We start from the raw sequence: 19,565 nt of genomic DNA on the forward strand, positions 1-19,565 counted from the left end.
CACCCCCCCGCCCCCAGTAGAGAGAGACTTAATAAACAAAACAAAAAAATGGCTTACCTGAATCTCCCGCTCCTGGTCCCGACGCTTCTACTGGCTCCTCCAGCCGCTTTGCATTATGGGAGAAACGTCGTCATGACGACGTCTCTCCCATTACCCACTGCGGGAGCCGGAAGATGGCTCCCGCAGTGGGAGCAGCCGATGAGAGTCTGACAGACTCTCAGCGGCTGCTGATTACAGCAAACACACAGCTGGCGGCTCCGGCGGCTGTGTGTTTGTGCTGTGTATCGATGACCGGACTCCGTCCGATCAGCGCTACACACACGGTGCAGTCTGTGTCACAGTGACACAGACTGCCCGCGGCCCGCATGACGCTGCGGCCTGGGGGGAACATGGCACCCTGCCCCCGGCCCAGCCCGCCACTGACCGACTACATATGCAGTGAAATACCAAACTATTTACACAACACTTTAGGTACTAATTAGAGTCAGAGTTAAAGGTTCTCCTTCATCGCAGCATTCCGCTCCTCCCATCGCAGCATTCCACTCCTCCCATCGCAGCATTCCACTCCTCCCATCGCAGCATTCCGCCCCTCCCATCGCAGCATTCCGCCTCTCCCATCGCAGCATTCGCTCCTCCCATCGCAGCATTCCGCCCCTCCCAACGCAGCATTAAGCTCCTCCCTCATCTTCCTGCAATGTATACCCTAGAGTTGTGACCGCTGTCCACTATTCCAGATACAGCTTTGGTACAGGCACTGCTTTCAGTGTCTCTAACCACTATTCCGTATATGGCTTTGGTACAGTCAGTGCTTTCAGTGTCTGTAACCACTATTCCGGATACAGCTTTGGTACAGGCAGTGCTTTCAGTGTCTCTGACCACTATTCCTGATACAGCTTTGGTACAGGCAGTGCTTTCAGTGTCTAACCACTATTCCGGATACAGCTTTGGTACCAGCAGTGCTTTCAGTGTCTCTGACCACTATTCTTGATACAGCTTTGGTACAGTCAGTGCTTTCAGTGTCTGTAACCACTATTCCGGATACAGCTTTGGTACAGTCAGTGCTTTCAGTGTCTGTAACCACTATTGCGGATACGGCTTTGGTACAGGCAGTGCTTTCAGTGTCTGTAACCACTATTGCGGATACGGCTTTGGTACAGACAGTGCTTTCAGTGTCTGTATCCACTATTCCGGATACAGCTTTGAAAGCACTGCCTGTACCAGTGTCTCTAACCACTATTCCGGATACAGCTTTGGTACAGGCAGTGCTTTCAGTGTCTCTAACCACTATTCCGGATACAGCTTTGGTACAGGCAGTGCTTTCAGTGTCTCTAACCACTATTCCGGATACAGCTTTGGTACAGGCAGTGCTTTCAGTGTCTCTAACCACTATTCCAGATACAGCTTTGGTACTGGCAGTGCTTTCAGTGTCTGTAACCACTATTCCAGATACAGCTTTGGTACAGGCAGTGCTTTCAGTGTCTCTGACCACTATTCCGGATACAGCTTTGGTACAGGCAGTGCTTTCAGTGTCTGCAACCACTATTCCGGATACAGCTTTGGTACAGGCAGTGCTTTCAGTGTCTCTAACCAATATTCCGGATACAGCTTTGGTACAGGCAGTGCTTTCAGTGTCTGTAACCACTATTCCGGATACAGCTTTGGTACTGGCAGTGCTTTCAGTGTCTCTAACCACTATTCCGGATACAGCTTTGGTACAGGCAGTGCTTTCAGTGTCTCTGACCACTATTCCGGATACAGCTTTGGTACAGGCAGTGCTTTCAGTGTCTGCAACCACTATTCCGGATACAGCTTTGGTACAGGCAGTGCTTTCAGTGTCTCTAACCAATATTCCGGATACAGCTTTGGTACAGGCAGTGCTTTCAGTGTCTGTAACCACTATTCCGGATACAGCTTTGGTACAGGCAGTGCTTTCAGTGTCTCTAACCACTATTCCGGATACAGCTTTGGTACAGGCAGTGCTTTCAGTGTCTCTAACCACTATTCCAGATACAGCTTTGGTACTGGCAGTGCTTTCAGTGTCTGTAACCACTATTCCAGATACAGCTTTGGTACAGGCAGTGCTTTCAGTGTCTCTGACCACTATTCCGGATACAGCTTTGGTACAGGCAGTGCTTTCAGTGTCTGCAACCACTATTCCGGATACAGCTTTGGTACAGGCAGTGCTTTCAGTGTCTCTAACCAATATTCCGGATACAGCTTTGGTACAGGCAGTGCTTTCAGTGTCTGTAACCACTATTCCGGATACAGCTTTGGTACTGGCAGTGCTTTCAGTGTCTGTAACCACTATTCCGGATACAGCTTTGGTACAGTCAGTGCTTTCAGTGTCTCTAACCACTATTCCGGATACAGCTTTGGTACAGTCAGTGCTTTCAGTGTCTCTAACCACTATTCCGGATACAGCTTTGGGACAGGCAGTGCTTTCAGTGTCTCTGACCACTATTCCGGATACGGCTTTGGTACAGGCAGTGCTTTCAGTGTCTCTGACCACTATTCCGGATACGGCTTTGGTACAGGCAGTGCTTTCAGTGTCTGTAAACACTATTCCAGATACAGCTTTGGTACAGGCAGTGCTTTCAGTGTCTGTAACCACTATTCCGGATACAGCTTTGGTACAGGCAGTGCTTTCAGTGTCTCTAACCACTATTGCGGATACGGCTTTGGTACAGGCAGTGCTTTCAGTGTCTCTAACCACTATTCCAGATACAGCTTTGGTACAGGCAGTGCTTTCAGTGTCTCTAACCACTATTCCGGATACAGCTTTGGTACAGGCAGTGCTTTCAGTGTCTCTGACCACTATTCCGGATACAGCTGTGGTACAGGCAGTGCTTTCAGTGATGCCAACCACTATTCCAGATACAGCTTTGGTACAGGCAGTGCTTCCAGTGTCTGTAACCACTATTCCGGATACGACTTTGGGACAGGCAGTGCTTTCAGTGTCTCTGACCACTATTCCGGATACAGCTTTGGTACAGTTAGTGCTTTCAGTGTCTCTAACCACTATTCCGGATACAGCTTTGGTACAGTCAGTGCTTTCAGTGTCTCTAACCACTATTCCGGATACAGGTTTGGTACAGTCAGTGCTTTCAGTGTCTGACCATGACTTACTTTGACCACTATTCCGGATATGGCTTTGGTATTGCTCAATGCTTTTGGTGTCTCTGACCACAGCAATGACTATTCTTCTGGGGAAGAGCTTCCTTATTATTTGGCTCCATTAATTATTATGAGCAACAAAGTTGGTATATGGTTCAGACAATGTGTACAATAAAGAAACATTCTCATTGAGCAAGCATTAGCTTGGCATCTGCCATTAGACTCCAGTACTGCCATATGTGAGGCCCATGCAGCACAGACAATCTAAGTTCCTTCTGAAGTTCTGGATTGGCATAGTTTCCAGAGCTCCTAGTTGCCATCATCAAAGCCTCTATAAAAAGTTTCTTCTTACACTTGTGTGGGTTTATGGTCTCTGAGATCAGAATGACTTCCGCTGCCACAGTATGAGGATTTACCAAACAATGAGCCGATGAATAACCATAAATAATGAGGTTGTCAGCCCAGGAAGATTCTTTCTCGTGGACATGTACATTCATTATCCCTTCCAGAGTCCCAGTTCTTCTTCTCTGGAGGATGGCAAAAAGGATGTCTGCGCCCCTGATCAGCGAGATCTGACTTAAATCACAATAAAAAAGAAGTATCCCATGCTAGATCTAAACTAGATATAAAGGAGGTTTATAATCTCATTCACATCAATGAGGGCAATGTGTGTAATATGGCCTCCGACACCAGGGATGGTTATTACGAGTATCTAGTAATGCCAGAAAATGTAATGCTCTTCATGTCTTCCAGAGATTTCATGGTGTCCTCTAACTGTCTGATCTTGTATATTTTGAGGTTTCTCTGAGAATATTGATAGTCATAGTGGGCATGTCAAGAAGTTTCTTCGTCATCTCAAAAGACGACAAATCTACTTTAAATTGGGAAAATGGTTGAGTAAACCCAGCTTTTTCTCCTTGGTTACCTTATTTCTGGGTACGGTCTTCAAATGGGTCCAGAAAAGGTCATAAGAATTCATGGTTAGCAGCAGCCTTAGAATCATAAGGAGTTCCCAACCACAGTCCTCAATGCACACTAACAGTCCAGGTTTTGAGGAGCCATAGTTGAGCACAGGTGTCTTAATTAGCACCTACATTTTATTGATTTATCCATCTGTGCTCAAGCATGGATATCACTAAAACCTGAACTGTTAGTGTGCCTTGAGGTCCGAGGTTGGGAAACACTGCAGTAGAGCTTTCTGAGCTTTTCCTATAGCTGCCACCAGCTGGCTGAAATCTGTGAGGATACGGAGTTCTCAGACCACTCAGAGGTACCCAAACTCCACCAATATACTCCACGTTTAAAGGATATCCATGCTTAAGCACAGGTGACTTAATTAGTACCTCAGTCAATTTTATTTAACCAATTTGACTTAAGCATGGATATCCTTAAATCCTGGATTGTAATGGCGGATTCTGGGAACCTCTGGTGTAGATGATAGCATAAAATAAACACTCAGAAATACTAGACAATGTATCCATAGTGTTACCACAATACTAGGTATAGTACTATTAGTCACCTGGAGATCCCAAGCCAGATGCCAGTGTCCATTCATAGGACCAGTGAATGCTCAACTAAAATGTCACCACACTAGGAATGGCTGCTACTCACTGGGGTCCACTCCATTATTTATTACCATAGAGCCACCAGCCACAGCTCAATTCTTACACCTGTCATTAGTGGGATGCAGTCAGAAAGCAGACGGTCAAAATGCAGGCTGCCGGCTTCCCGGCTGTGTAATACTGAAAGGGGACTAATGATAGGTGTCAAAATCCCGACGCCTATCATCTTCACGCCGGGAGCCCAACGCCCAGCATTCCAAACGAAGGTAAACTGGGCGGCGGGCGCGGACGGGGGATGGAGGGTTAGGTTAGGGGCTCCCAGGGGGGGGACTTAGGGTTAGGCACTCCCCTGGGAGGGGTACGGTTAGGCACTCCCCCAAGAGGGTTAGGTTTGGACTGCGGGGATGGGGGGGGGTTAGGTTTAGGCACTTACGGGGGGAGTTAGGGTTAGGTACTAGGGGGTAGGTTTGGATTAGGCAGCCCTAAGGGAGGGTTAGGGGAGGATTAGGTTAGTTGGTATACTATCTTCACTGCTGCCGGTCTTCCGGCATCGAGATTTGTACCGCTGGACATAGGTCCGGCAGTCATTCATACCGATCCCCCATTAGTAGGCATTCAGCGGAATAACTGCATTAATTGAAGAGTAAAAGAGCAATGCAACTACCTGTCAGTCCACAACAAATGCACCACCATAGGTCAAGGTGCCCTTTTTAATACCCATTTTCCATATGCCATGTTAACAAAGCAACACCTCACAGGACCGTAACTAGAGCATTGCAGCCACACAGAGTGCCGGATGTCCTGGGGTAGAACCAACTACCAGTCCAATCTGTATTTGTCAGGTGCCCGCTGCAATATATGCTATAGTGTGCGGTGTCAGCCTTACACACTATAGTGACATCCCTTGAGCAGTAACTGAGAGTGGCCTCTGTCTGTGAGAGGGCTCTCTGTATTAAAAGCTGACTGTGTGTTTGAAGCGCAAAATAGCGTTACATCACAACCTTGCGACAATGTCGATGCTTTTCCAACCTGGCACACTATAGTGATTTCTCATGTCCAGTAAGTAGTAGTGGGATCTGTATGAGAGAGAGCTCTCTGTATTACACGGTTGGCGCTATGGTGGCTGTCAGCCATCTCCGATGGATTAGAAATGGCATCTCTGGCGGGCGCATGCCCAGTAGGAGGGTTGCAATGGGATTTCTGGCCGAGAGTCATACACAGTGCATCAGGTCCCTTCCCCCAAAGCAAGCAAGAGCCTCTCATTACCATAATAAAGGACACTTTGTTAATCCATTTACTGTCAGCAGTCAGCTCTGCCCTTGTGTTCTGAAAATGGCTACGAAAAGTGACCATTGCCAAGGACACCATCCCCCATCTGCTAGGACAACTAGTGTGCCGCTATGAATGTTACACAATAGTGATTTCATGACTTCAGAAACTTTTCAATCCCGTGATGCCCACGCTACTTTGTCACTATGGTTAAGACTACACTACAGTGCACCACAGACGCCTGCCGTAACGAGTGAATTAGTGTCGTCATGCGTCACTGGCTATTGAAAATGGCTGTGATAAGGGCGAAGAGATTTTCGTCTGGCGAGCTCTTTGTCTTGGTGAAGTGGTGGGACCAACCCTTTGCCACTAACCAAGACAAAGAGCTCGCATACAGAAATGCCAGCAGGGAGATATACAGGCGCTACGGCCTGCGCCGCGATGTAAGGTCCCTGCAGCGCAGGTGGTCTGACCTGCTGAGGAGGGACAGGCCTCGCCTAGAGAGGATGAGGAGGCGTATAAGGTGCAGTAAGTACAGTATTGCTGTATAATCACATGAATTACAGTATACTCTACAATAACGAATACAGTACAATGCACGGATCTGACATACGGTACCGTACTGTACACTGCACTGCAGGGTGTTGGATACTACAGTATCTGACGATGACTGACAGTTGTTACCACACACTGACATGAGATTTGATTGACAGGGTGTCTACAGTACTGTACTGTACATGGACTAAAGGGCGACACACTATTTGTCGACATGGCTTGTTTGTATAATAAACCTACAATAACAAAAGGTAAATTGATTGATCCACCATTCTAATGCCGTCATCCAAATCTATATTAACCTACTGTACACACTATATATCTGTGCTGGGCCTGCCCCCTTATTACATACAGCAGTCACCCTAATCCCTGTACTAGCAGAGGCACAATCACCCCCTTATTACATACAGCAGTCACCCTAATCCCTGTACTAGCAGAGACACAATCACTAATCAGAGAAAATGGGATTTTGGTACTTACCGGTAAATCCTTTTCTCTGATTCCACAGGGGACACTGGAGGTGCTTACGCTGGGTATAGAGGCGTGGATAGCTGGAGCCGGCACTTTAATTAATTTAGAAGTGTGAAGCTCCTCCCCCTCTATTCCCCATCAGCCCTCAGTTTAGAAAATGAAGACCGAGAGGAGATGGAGAACAACCAGAGTGAAAGGAAGAGAAGATCACACAACAACAAAACCATACAACATATGGAACAAATGGAACAGGCAGGCGAAGAGCGCTCAGTTTGGCGTCCAGTGTCCCCTGTGGAATCAGAGAAAAGGATTTACCGGTAAGTACCAAAATCCCATTTTTGCTTTCATCCACTAGGGGACACTGGAGGTGCTTATGCTGGGGACGTCCCAAAGTTTTCCCCACGGGCGGGAGCGCTTTGAGGAACCTGCAGTACAAGGCGGCAAAACATGATGCTGAACCGCAAATGTATCAATCTATAAAAACCTCCCAAAAGTGAGCACCAATGACCAAGTGGTCGCACGGCACAATAGTAAAGTAGAGGCACCCCTACGTGCCTCCCACGACATACCCACCGAACGTGTGGAATGAGCCAACACAGACATAGGAGACTGACGATCATTGCTGAGAAGAGCTTGACAGATTGTCTGTCTAAGCCAACATGCCAATCCTCTTTGGACGCTGGCCAACCCTTCCGAGTTAGGACAACTAAGACTCGCGTAAGGATGTCGTCCAAGCAACAGAGGCGAAGAGCTCTAACCACATCAAGGGTAGAAGAAACACCGGAGTCCCCTACCAAAGAAGGTACCACAATAGGCTGATTTATGTGGAAAACAGACACAACCATAGGTAGGAAAGTAGCTTGCATCTTGAGTTCCGCCCTAGCATCATGAAACACAAGGCCTATAAGACAGAGCCCCCAATTCAAACCCCTACGAGCCGTAGCTAAAGCCTGGAGGAGGACCGTCTTCCAAGACAATACTTAATATCAACCTCTTTGGAGGTTCACACATGGAAGACTGAAGAAACAAACACACAAAAAAATACCAAGACTCAGGGAGCCATAGGTGGTACAAAAGGTGGCTGCACCCGCAACACCCCTTGAAGAATGACTGCATCGCCGGTAGGAGGCCCAACCTGCGTTGAAAGAAAATAGAAAGAGCAGAAATTTGCACTTTTAATGATCCTAGGCAAAGACTAGAATCTAATTCCGTTTGGAGAGAAGTAAAAACAGGAGAACGAAACACCCCCAATGGAAGGCCCCAACTGTAACACCCTATGCAATGATAATGCACAGCCGAAATCGGTTTCCTGGCGCGAAGCATGGTGGGAATACCCGAGCCTGGGTTGCCCTTCCATCTTAAGATATCGGATTCAAGAGCCACCGCGTTACACGCAGTTGTGCTAAGTTGGGGTGGACTAAAGGACCCTGCTGTAGAAGGTCCAGACGAAGAGGAAGTGGTCCGGATCAACTGCCAAGAAGGACCGAAGAACCAACTCCTCCTAGGCCAGGTCGGTGCCACGAGAATGACTAAGGCTGACTCGTGTTTTATTCGTTTTAGTAGACGAGGAATTAGTTGAATTGGAGGAAACAGGTAAACCATGTCGTAGGTCCATGGAACTGTTAGGGCCTCTGCCTGCGGATCCAGAGTTCTTGACACGTATCTTGGTCACCGATGTTTAATCGAGATGCCCTGAGGTCCGCCTAAAGACGATCCCAGTGCGTGAAGCTTCCATTCCCCTGAATGGATATCCTGGCGACTTAGGTAATCTGCTTTCCAGTTGTTCACTCCCAGGATGAATACTGCCGACAAGATTACTTGACTGATTCTCGTCCCACTAGAGAATCTGAGATACTTCTCTCATTGCCATGCGACGATTGCCGGTCCGGCGGTAGATGTAAGTGACGGCCGTCGCGTTGTCTGACAGAACTCGTACCAGAAGAGACCTTAGAAACTGCGCTGCTTCTAGCAGAGCATGGGAAACTGCTCCGAGTTCCAACATTTATGGGCCACTGACTTTTCTGCAGTGACCACCAATGAAAGTGATAGTCGAGGACAACAGCTCCCCATCCTCAGAGGCTGGCGCCTGTCGTATCCACCCAAGGAGTGCCACCCTGGTTGCCGGGGCCAAATGGATCAGTTGATATAGATGCAGGTGAGACCCAGACCTCTGTATTAGCAGGGCCAGCTGGAACACTCGGGAGTGGAATCGTCCATATTGTAGTGCCTTGAAAGCAGCTAACATCTTCCCCAAGAGACGAAGACCAAGACGCAAGGACACCCTCTTTGATCCAAGGGCTAGCTCAAAGAGCAACTGGATATTCCGGACCTTGTCTTCCAGAAGGAAAATCCTCTGTATTGTCGTATCTAGGACCATCCCCAGAACTGGAGTCTTTTGGACAATCTCAGATTGGGTAACTAGAAATTGATGATGTCAGTAAGTCATGGTCCAAGAGAAGTGATTCCGATGGAGCCTTAATTAACTGGTCATCATGACAGACATAATCTTAGTGAAAACACGGGGAGCCGAGGATAACCCGAACGGCCACGCCCGAAACGGATTGTGAGTTTGCAAAATCGCAAAATGCAGTAAAGCCTGATGCGGTTCCCAATTTGGGACATGGTGATGCGCATCCTTTATATACAGAGAAATTAGGAACTCTGCCGGTTCCAAGCTTGCAATGACAGACTGAAGCGACTCCATAGTGAAATGCTACAGCTTCAGATATTGGTTGAAGACTTTAGGTTTAATAGGGGCCTTGTCCGTGGACACCGGCAGCTCATAGAAAAGAACCGATGTGGAGTGGAAAGCTCGAAAGCTATTCAGAACCGCACGGAAAGCAAGGTCCCATCGCAGGAGACAGTCAGCCACCTGTTGGTCGACTGGTCTTTGATCCTGTCGACGCGTAACTGTATATGGGCGACCTCTTCCTCTGCCACCCCTAATGTGTGAGGGGGTACCTCTGGCCCTTTAACGAAAGGGATGGGCACGAAAGGAATGAAATGAGGGACCTGTATGACCTCCTGCGAAGCATTCAAAGGGAAGAGAGAAGACTTACCTGTCTTGGGATATGCTTTTTAGTCTAGAACTGGACAAATGGATATCACCTGTGAACCGTAGACCCTCAACAGCCCGTTTGGATTCTGCATCCGCCTGCCAAGAGAGTAAGCAGAGAACTCTGCGGGCAGAAATAGCAGAAACGGACATACGAGCACTGATCTGTCTCTCTGGAAACCCTGGTCATTTTAAAACCCATTAAGCTGGGGCATGCAAATATTGAGACAAAACTCAGTTTTGTTTTTTTCCACGGAAATCTTTAGTAGAAGGAGAACGATTTGTGCGTTCTAAAGAGAAGTCAGAGCATGTAAACTGCTGACTCACTGAGAGTTCTGCTAGTAATCGTAACTCTGCTCTGGAAGTATCCAAGCCCGTAATCAACTGGTCCGTCCAGCAAATTACAGCATAGATAACCGAAGCGATAACAGGCGTAGGTCTAAATTGGGCTCCTGCTGCAGTGTAAATTGGATCGCAGTGTTGTTCCAAATTACTAGCAGAAGAGTCCTAAATTAATGTAGCACCTGGCAAAGGAAGCGTTTTCTACTGGAGGTGGTGTTTCCCAATGTTCCTTCCTGGATGATGGAAATGGATAGCCGGAAGGGAAACGACATGGATTTGGAGCCGCTTATCCAGTTGTTTCCAGGCCACAGAAGGCTGTTCTAGAAGCTCTAGCTGAGCTGCAGGGACTACTTCCTCAGGTACATTAAGGATCTGCCTGACCGCTAGAATTAAAAGGCTCCACTCCCCGAGAGGCAGATTGTAAGTACTGCGGCGCAGAGCTGTGAGGGGTCTGACTGGAGGACAGTCGGCAGAGGACGCTCAGTGCAGGCTTATGATAGGCAGTGGAGGACAGTCGGCAGAGGACGCTCAGTGCAGGCTTATGATAGGCAGTGGAGGACAGTCGGCAGAGGACGCTCAGTGCAGGCTTATGATAGGCAGTGGAGGACAGTCGGCAGAGGACGCTCAGTGCAGGCTTATGATAGGCAGTGGAGGACAGTCGGCAGAGGACGCTCAGTGCAGGCTTATGATAGGCAGTGGAGGACAATGTAGAAGCGGTACACAATCTGTACCAGTCCAGATAGTTGGTTAACCTCCTATTAGCCGTCAATTCGGACATTACAGCCGCCATAACTACTGCCATGTCAGCGGCCCATGCAGGAGTAGGTGAGACTGCAATAGCCACAGAGGATTATAATGGTATCTATAGTGGGAGGAAACCCACGCAAGCACAGAGAGAACACACAAACTCCACACCCCAGGGCATAGTGCACCAGAGCGCTGCCCCTTCGGGTACTAAACAAGCATCACATAGCGTGGTGCCAGCAGCATTTGGCTTAGTTTGTTGTTACATTTGGAACAAACAAACATTTTCTGAGAGTCTGATTCGGCCACTCACGCAGAATCAGACTCTATGAATAAACAGAGACAGAGTACAGAGTACAGAGTACAGAGTACAGAGTACAGAGTACAGAGTACAGAGTACAGAGTACAGAGTACAGAGTACAGAGTACAGAGTACAGAGTACAGAGTACAGAAGACAGAGTACAGAAGACAGAAGACAGAAGACAGAAGACAGAAGACAGAAGACAGAAGACAGAAGACAGAACACAGAGGACAGAACACAGAGGACAGAACACAGAGGACAGAACACAGAGGACAGAACACAGAGGACAGAACACAGAGGACAGAACACAGAGGACAGAACACAGAGACAGAGCACAGAACACAGAGGACAGGTACAGAGACAGAGTACAGAGGACAGGAGACAGAGACAGAACACAGAGGACAGAACACAGAGGACAGAACACAGAGGACAGAACACAGAGGACAGAACACAGAGGACAGAACACAGAGGACAGAACACAGAGGACAGAACACAGAGGACAGAACACAGAGGACAGAACACAGAGGACAGAACACAGAGGACAGAACACAGAGTACAGAACACAGAGACAGAACACAGAGACAGAACACAGAGACAGAACACAGAGGACAGAGGACAGGAGACAGGCACAGAGCACAGAGCACAGAGCACAGAGTACAGAGACAGAGCACAGAGCACAGAGACAGAGCACAGAGACAGAACACAGAGACAGAACACAGAGACAGAACACAGAGACAGAACACAGAGACAGAACACAGAGACAGAACACAGAGACAGAACACAGAGACAGAACACAGAGACAGAACACAGAGACAGAACACAGAGACAGAACACAGAGACAGAACACAGAGACAGAACACAGAGACAGAACACAGAGACAGAACACAGAGACAGAACACAGAGACAGAACACAGAGACAGAACACAGAGACAGAACACAGAGACAGAACACAGAGACAGAACACAGAGACAGAACACAGAGACAGAACACAGAGACAGAACACAGAGACAGAACACAGAGACAGAACACAGAGACAGAACACAGAGACAGAACACAGAGACAGAACACAGAGACAGAACACAGAGGACAGAGTACAGAGGACAGAGTACAGAGGACAGAATACAGAGGACAGAATACAGAGACAGAATACAGAGTACAGAGGCCCTCATTCAGAGCCGTTCGCTATTTGCGTTTGTTCGTTCAAAAACAAGGGGTGGCTATTCAAATGATCCGTTCGCACATTGCAGTCTGTTCCCACCTCTAAGTCTGAATGAGCGAGCAAAACATACGCTCGTTTATTTGTTAAAAACGCCCCCTGGCCGCTCGCACCATACGTCATGTCCGCTATTTATTAGATTAATCGAGTACATCGAACAGGATATAAACTGCTCGCTATTCTTGTGGTTGGTTTTTTCAACCACTATTTTGCGACTAGTTCTGACTAAAAAAAACCAAGTGACGTGGTCAATGACGCTGTTATATTAATTATGCACACCCATAAGACGCCCGTTTTGACCTTTAAGCACGCCTGCGTTCTGATCTCCACTCCCCGTTTTCAAGCACCTTCCCCTGTTACCACCCACATACGCCTCATTCTGTCACTCAAAATAGCAGGCACTCGCTATATTGCGTACAAACGATTTTCAGCCGCACTGACTGGTTCGCGCATGTGTGGAAGGCTGTGCTGGGATCACGTGTTTGATCCCAGCATCAGCCGAGGTGCAGGGGCAGGCAGAAGGGATGTGTCCTCTGCGGGACACATCCGTTGCCGGCGCTGGGACAGTAATGTCCCTAGCGTCGGTGCAGATACCGCGGGCACCTGGTGAAGGGACCGCCTGGTCCCTTTCACCAGTGCCGGCGGTACTTTGGCTCCGGGAGAAGCTTGGCTCCGGGTGCAAGCTCAGCGGAGCTTGGCGCCCGGCAGCCAAGAAGCGGCGGGTAGCCGGCGCTGGGAGAGAGTACCTGCTCCCAGCGCCGGTCAGGCGTTGGGCGCGGCGGGCGTTTGGCTCTGGCCGCGAGCCAAACCTGGCTCGCGGGCAAGCAGCCAATCAGAGGCGGACGCGACGATCCAATCGCGGTTCGCCGCGTCATAGCCTCGCCCACTCGCGCCGTCTTGTATTAGACGGCGCCGAGCGGGAAAGTTCAGTTCGGCGGCGGAGAGGGAGGAGAGAAGACCTCCCGAAGAGCGGAAGATCGGCGCGGCATCAGGGGCATCAAGTTCCCCCCTGCAGCCTCTTCCAACGTAGCAGGTAGGCCCTCCGTGAGGCCTACCATATACCCCCCTCCCTAGACCGCCAGGCTTGTCGGGCGCTAGGCCCGTGGAGCATTGTCGGGCACTAGGCCCGTGGGCAATTAGTCGGGCACAGTAGCGGGAATTAGGCCCCATAAAAGGATCCCCCCCTTAATCAGGTATAAGTGGCCTGGGTACTAGGCCCAGGTCACTACTCAATAAAGTAGGCGGGCATCAGGCCCGTGGCCATAAACCAGGCATAGGCCTGTACCCATACAGGAGGGCACTAGGCCCTATATGAGCCCCATAAAACATGGTCTGGGCATTAGGCCCAGACCACTACCAGAGCCCACCGTTTGGCAGGCACCTAGGCCTGAGCCGCAGGTAAGACCCTGGGCGTTAGGCCCTGAGCCCATTAGCTGCAGCGCTAACATAGAGAGGCGGATGATTAGAGGTGTGAGCAGTGGTGGAGAGCTGTACGGCTTCCACCCATGAGGTAGTGGTTTCCCCAGTCACCGAGAAGAGGAGCTGGCCAGCTCTAGGTAGGTAGCAGTCATTTAAAGAGACAGTACCGTGTTTTGCTCTTGTATATTTGATCTGTGATTGGTGTTCCGTGCAGGGCAAAAGTTTAGTTGTTGTTATATCTGTCGCACTACACACACCGTAGGTTGAGGGTGATGCCGTTCAGTATGTGTAGTTGCTTGACATAGGTTTAGGCCCTGCACGGCTGTGTTGTGTATCTCCTTACAGGGACCTGTAGGCGAGTGAGCGGACGAAGAGCAAGAGTGGACATGGTGAGGAATATCTGTGTGTACTGTCTCTCCCTGTTTGTTTGTCACTATCTATCTCTCCTTCCTTCTGGGCGGACGGTGAACCTTGCAACCCGGTGCAAGGACGGATCTTCACCTGGTGCATGAGTACCGATAGGTGAAAATTCGGGATCTGATGCCAAAAGTGCCAATGATGATCTTCACTTAAAACCTGAATTTATCCCCCGGTTCGGTAGGGCGCGTCGGTCGACGTGAGGAAGGACGGTACACACCTCGTCTCCTTCCCCCTAGGTCATCGTGTCCGTGTTCTATTCGGAGGTTCCAGGACCGTCTGCTCAACACACGGCCTGAAGGTGAGAGGGTGCGACGCAAGGTAAGTAACAGACGTACACCTGCACGGCAGCAGGCATTGCACCGCACACGCCTCTCACACATGTGTACTAAAAACCGTACACATGCGCAGATGTACGAACATCGCTCGGAACGAGCGTACTGCTGCTAGCGAGTGGCTCTGAATGAGAGACAGAACACAGAGGACAGAACACAGAACACAGAGACAGAGCACAGAGACAGAGCACAGAGACAGAGCACAGAGACAGAGCACAGAGACAGAGCACAGAGACAGAGCACAGAGACAGAGCACAGAGACAGAGCACAGAGACAGAGCACAGAGACAGAGCACAGAGACAGAACACAGAGACAGAACACAGAGACAGAACACAGAGACAGAACACAGAGACAGAACACAGAGACAGAACACAGAGACAGAACACAGAGACAGAACACAGAACACAGAGACAGAACACAGAACACAGAGCACAGAACACAGAGCACAGAACACAGAGACAGAACACAGAGGACAGAACACAGAGGACAGAGGACAGAGACAGAACACAGAGACAGAACACAGAGCACAGAACACAGAGGACAGAGCACAGAGGATAGAGCACAGAGGACAGAGCACAGAGGACAGAGCACAGAGACAGAGCACAGAGACAGAACACAGAGACAGAACACAGAGACAGAACACAGAGACAGAACACAGAGACAGAACACAGAGACAGAACACAGAGACAGAACACAGAGACAGAACACAGAGACAGAACACAGAGACAGAACACAGAGACAGAACACAGAGACAGAACACAGAACACAGAGACAGAGGACAGAACACAGAACACAGAGACAGAACACAGAACACAGAACACAGAGACAGAGGACAGAACACAGAGGACAGAACACAGAGGACAGAACACAGAACACAGAGGACAGAACACAGAGGACAGAACACAGAATACAGAGGACAGAACACAGAACACAGAGGACAGAACACAGAGGACAGAACACAGAGGACAGAACACAGAGGACAGAACACAGAGGACAGAACACAGAGGACAGGACACAGAGGACAGAACACAGAGGACAGAGGACAGAACACAGAGGACAGGACACAGAGGACAGGACACAGAGGACAGGACACAGAGGACAGGACACAGAGGACAGGACACAGAGGACAGGACACAGAGGACAGGACACAGAGGACAGGACACAGAGGACAGGACACAGAGGACAGGACACAGAGGACAGAACACAGAGGACAGAACACAGAGGACAGAGCACAGAGGACAGAGCACAGAGGACAGAGCACAGAGGACAGAACACAGAGACAGAACACAGAGACAGAACACAGAGACAGAACACAGAGACAGAACACAGAGACAGAACACAGAGACAGAACACAGAACACAGAACACAGAACACAGAACACAGAACACAGAACACAGAACACAGAACACAGAACACAGAACACAGAACACAGAACACAGAACACAGAACACAGAACACAGAACACAGAACACAGAACACAGAACACAGAACACAGAACACAGAACACAGAACACAGAACACAGAACACAGAACACAGAACACAGAACACAGAACACAGAGGACAGAACACAGAGGACAGAACACAGAGGACAGAACACAGAGGACAGAACACAGAGGACAGAACACAGAGGACAGAACACAGAGGACAGAACACAGAGGACAGAACACAGAGACAGAACACAGACAGAACACAGAGGACAGAACACAGAGGACAGAACACAGAGGACAGAGACAGAACACAGACAGAACACAGGAGACAGAACACAGGAGACAGAGCACAGGAGACAGAGCACAGGAGACAGAGCACAGGAGACAGAGCACAGAGACAGAGCACAGAGACAGAGCACAGAGACAGAGCACAGAGGACAGAGCACAGAGGACAGAGCACAGAGGACAGAGCACAGAGGACAGAACACAGAGGACAGAGGACAGAGGACAGAGGACAGAACACAGAACACAGAACACAGAACACAGAACACAGAACACAGAACACAGAACACAGAACACAGAACACAGAACACAGAACACAGAGCACAGAGCACAGAGACAGAGCACAGAGACAGAGCACAGAGACAGAGCACAGAGACAGAGCACAGAGACAGAGCACAGAGCACAGAGCACAGAGCACAGAGCACAGAGCACAGAGCACAGAGCACAGAGCACAGAGGACAGAGGACAGAGGACAGAGCACAGAGGACAGAACACAGAGGACAGAACACAGAGGACAGAGCACAGAGGACAGAGCACAGAGGACAGAACACAGAGACAGAACACAGAGACAGAACACAGAGACAGAACACAGAGACAGAACACAGAGCACAGAACACAGAGACAGAGCACAGAGCACAGAGCACAGAGCACAGAGCACAGAGCACAGAGACAGAGCACAGAGACAGAGCACAGAGACAGAGCACAGAGCACAGAGCACAGAGCACAGAGCACAGAGCACAGAGCACAGAGCACAGAGCACAGAGGACAGAACACAGAGGACAGAACACAGAACACAGAGCACAGAGACAGAGCACAGAGCACAGAGACAGAGCACAGAGACAGAGCACAGAGACAGAGCACAGAGCACAGAGACAGAGCACAGAGACAGAGGACAGAGCACAGAGCACAGAGCACAGAGGACAGAGCACAGAGACAGAACACAGAGACAGAACACAGAGGACAGAACACAGAACACAGAGGACAGAGGACAGAACACAGAACACAGAGACAGAACACAGAACACAGAGACAGAACACAGAGGACAGAACACAGAGGACAGAGGACAGAACACAGAGGACAGAGGACAGAACACAGAGGACAGAACACAGAGGACAGAACACAGAGGACAGAACACAGAGGACAGAACACAGAGGACAGAACACAGAGGACAGAACACAGAGGACAGAACACAGAGGACAGAACACAGAGGACAGAGGACAGAGGACAGAGGACAGAACACAGAAACAGAACACAGAGGACAGGACACAGAGGACAGGACACAGAGGACAGGACACAGAGGACAGAGACAGAACACAGAACACAGAACACAGAACACAGAACACAGAACACAGAACACAGAACACAGAACACAGAACACAGAACACAGAACACAGAACACAGAACACAGAACACAGAACACAGAACACAGAACACAGAACACAGAACACAGAGACAGAACACAGAGACAGAAGGCTAGTGGGAAACAGAGGTTATCACACCACTCCTCCCAATAACTCAGGTTCCCTGCACTTTGTACACCCCAGTCACAGCCCCTTTTGGAAAGGATCCTGTAGAAGGGATGTGTACTAGGAGAATCAATCCTTCTGCCCTCACTGTGTGGCTTCTGCACTCTCCTGTAATGAGTTGCAGGTAGTGTTTTAATAACGGCAGCCACGCTGTTGTAACAGCCGCTAGCCGCGTATAGTGAGATAGAGAGCCCGCCTGGTCCGCCCCTGAGGCATGCATTATGGCTGCTTAACGCTGGCCATATATTAGCTTTTCCCCTCTGACTGCCCAGCTACTTGCCGCTCTACTAGCGGGGGAAGGGGCGCCTGTGTAACGCTGGCTGCAGCACCTATCAGCCCCTCTACAGCCTGTTAGATAGAGAGCAGCGATGTGCGCTGCTCTAACCAGCGTTGTAGGGAGAGAGCCCGCGCTGCTGAGCTCCGCCCTCATCTTCATCCAGGCTTGCCGCGCTAACCTGGATGCCCACCGTCTAATGGGGGAGCCCAGCGCTCACAGACTCCTTCAATTAACAGCCGCTCGCGGCGACTGAAGGAGGAGTGAAGCTGCGCTATAGTGCTGCATACAACATAGGGCGGGCAGGCGCCGGAGGGGGGAGACGCACAGCCATACTCACTGCGCTCCCCGGCGGCTCTCTCAGCTGCAGCACACTCTGCTCTTCTGATGTTAGAGTTGTGCTGTGGCGATAAAGGAGCGGTCAGTGCTTTTTCAATAAGCCCTGTGCCCTCCTTCCTGTTCTTCTAAGAACAAGGCGCCAGGTACCCGGACCCCACCTTTAGAGAGGTGGTGAAGGGTACTTAGTAAATGTAATAGATGTAGGAAAAAAAATAAATATCCTAAATAAAAGAAAACAATAAACATATGTGTTGCTGGATCAGAGCAAATTGTGACCAGCTCCGATGGCGCATTTTCTAAACTGAGGGCTGGTGGGGAATAGAGGGGGAGGAGCTTCACACTTCTAAATTAATTAAAGTGCCAGCTCCAGCTATCCACGCCTCTATACCCCAGCGTAAGCACCTCCAGTGTCCCCTAGTAGATGAAGAGAAAGAGATGATCTGATTGTTATAGTTATGGGAAGAGGAGTCTGGGTTAGGATTTACCTTCTTCTCCAATTGGTTTCCTGCAGATTTTGCAGCAGAAATGTTCTGGGTGCCAGGTACGGCCAAGAGCGGTCACCAAATTCTGTGTTAAATACACAATAAAGAATAAATACACAATAGAGAATAAATACACAATAGAGAATAAATACACAATAGAGAATAAATACACAATAGAGAATAAATACACAATAGAGAATAAATACACAGCATATAAAGAAAACAGGGTGAAAAAGATGGGTAGAGAGCAGCAGTAACAAGAATTCTTGCAGTATCCCAGAAAACATCCTCAGTGTTAGTGAAGGAGATCAGGACTATGCTGTAAATAAAAAGGAATAATGAATATAACCTGGCAGGGAGACTAACGCTGACCACATATTACACAAGTATAGTGCCAACCAGCTACCTCGCTGGGCGTTTGCAGGGCTGATTGG

The 19,565-nt window shown here is 49.3% G+C and overlaps 1 protein-coding gene and 1 non-coding gene across 6 annotated transcripts in view; both read right to left on the reverse strand.

Moving 5' to 3' along the window:
* The window catches only part of LOC148435883 (transforming growth factor beta-1-induced transcript 1 protein-like), a 172,977-nt gene that overhangs the window by 38,498 nt on the left and 114,914 nt on the right, over nt 1–19,565 (reverse strand). For all 5 annotated transcript variants that reach the window (XM_088465388.1, XM_088465386.1, XM_088465385.1 and 2 more), the window contains one exon: nt 19,135–19,216. In XM_088465388.1, coding sequence (XP_088321514.1) covers nt 19,135–19,216 — 82 coding nt within the window. The remainder of the gene's footprint in view (nt 1–19,134; nt 19,217–19,565) is intronic.
* On the reverse strand, nt 10,221–10,336 carry LOC148435884 (U5 spliceosomal RNA). The gene has a single exon (XR_015876508.1). It is a non-coding gene; the product is annotated as a U5 spliceosomal RNA (small nuclear RNA).

Source organism: Taudactylus pleione, unplaced genomic scaffold (assembly GCF_031769625.1).
Source record: "Taudactylus pleione unplaced genomic scaffold, aTauple2 ptg001987l, whole genome shotgun sequence".
Classification (NCBI taxonomy): Eukaryota; Metazoa; Chordata; class Amphibia; order Anura; family Myobatrachidae; genus Taudactylus; species Taudactylus pleione.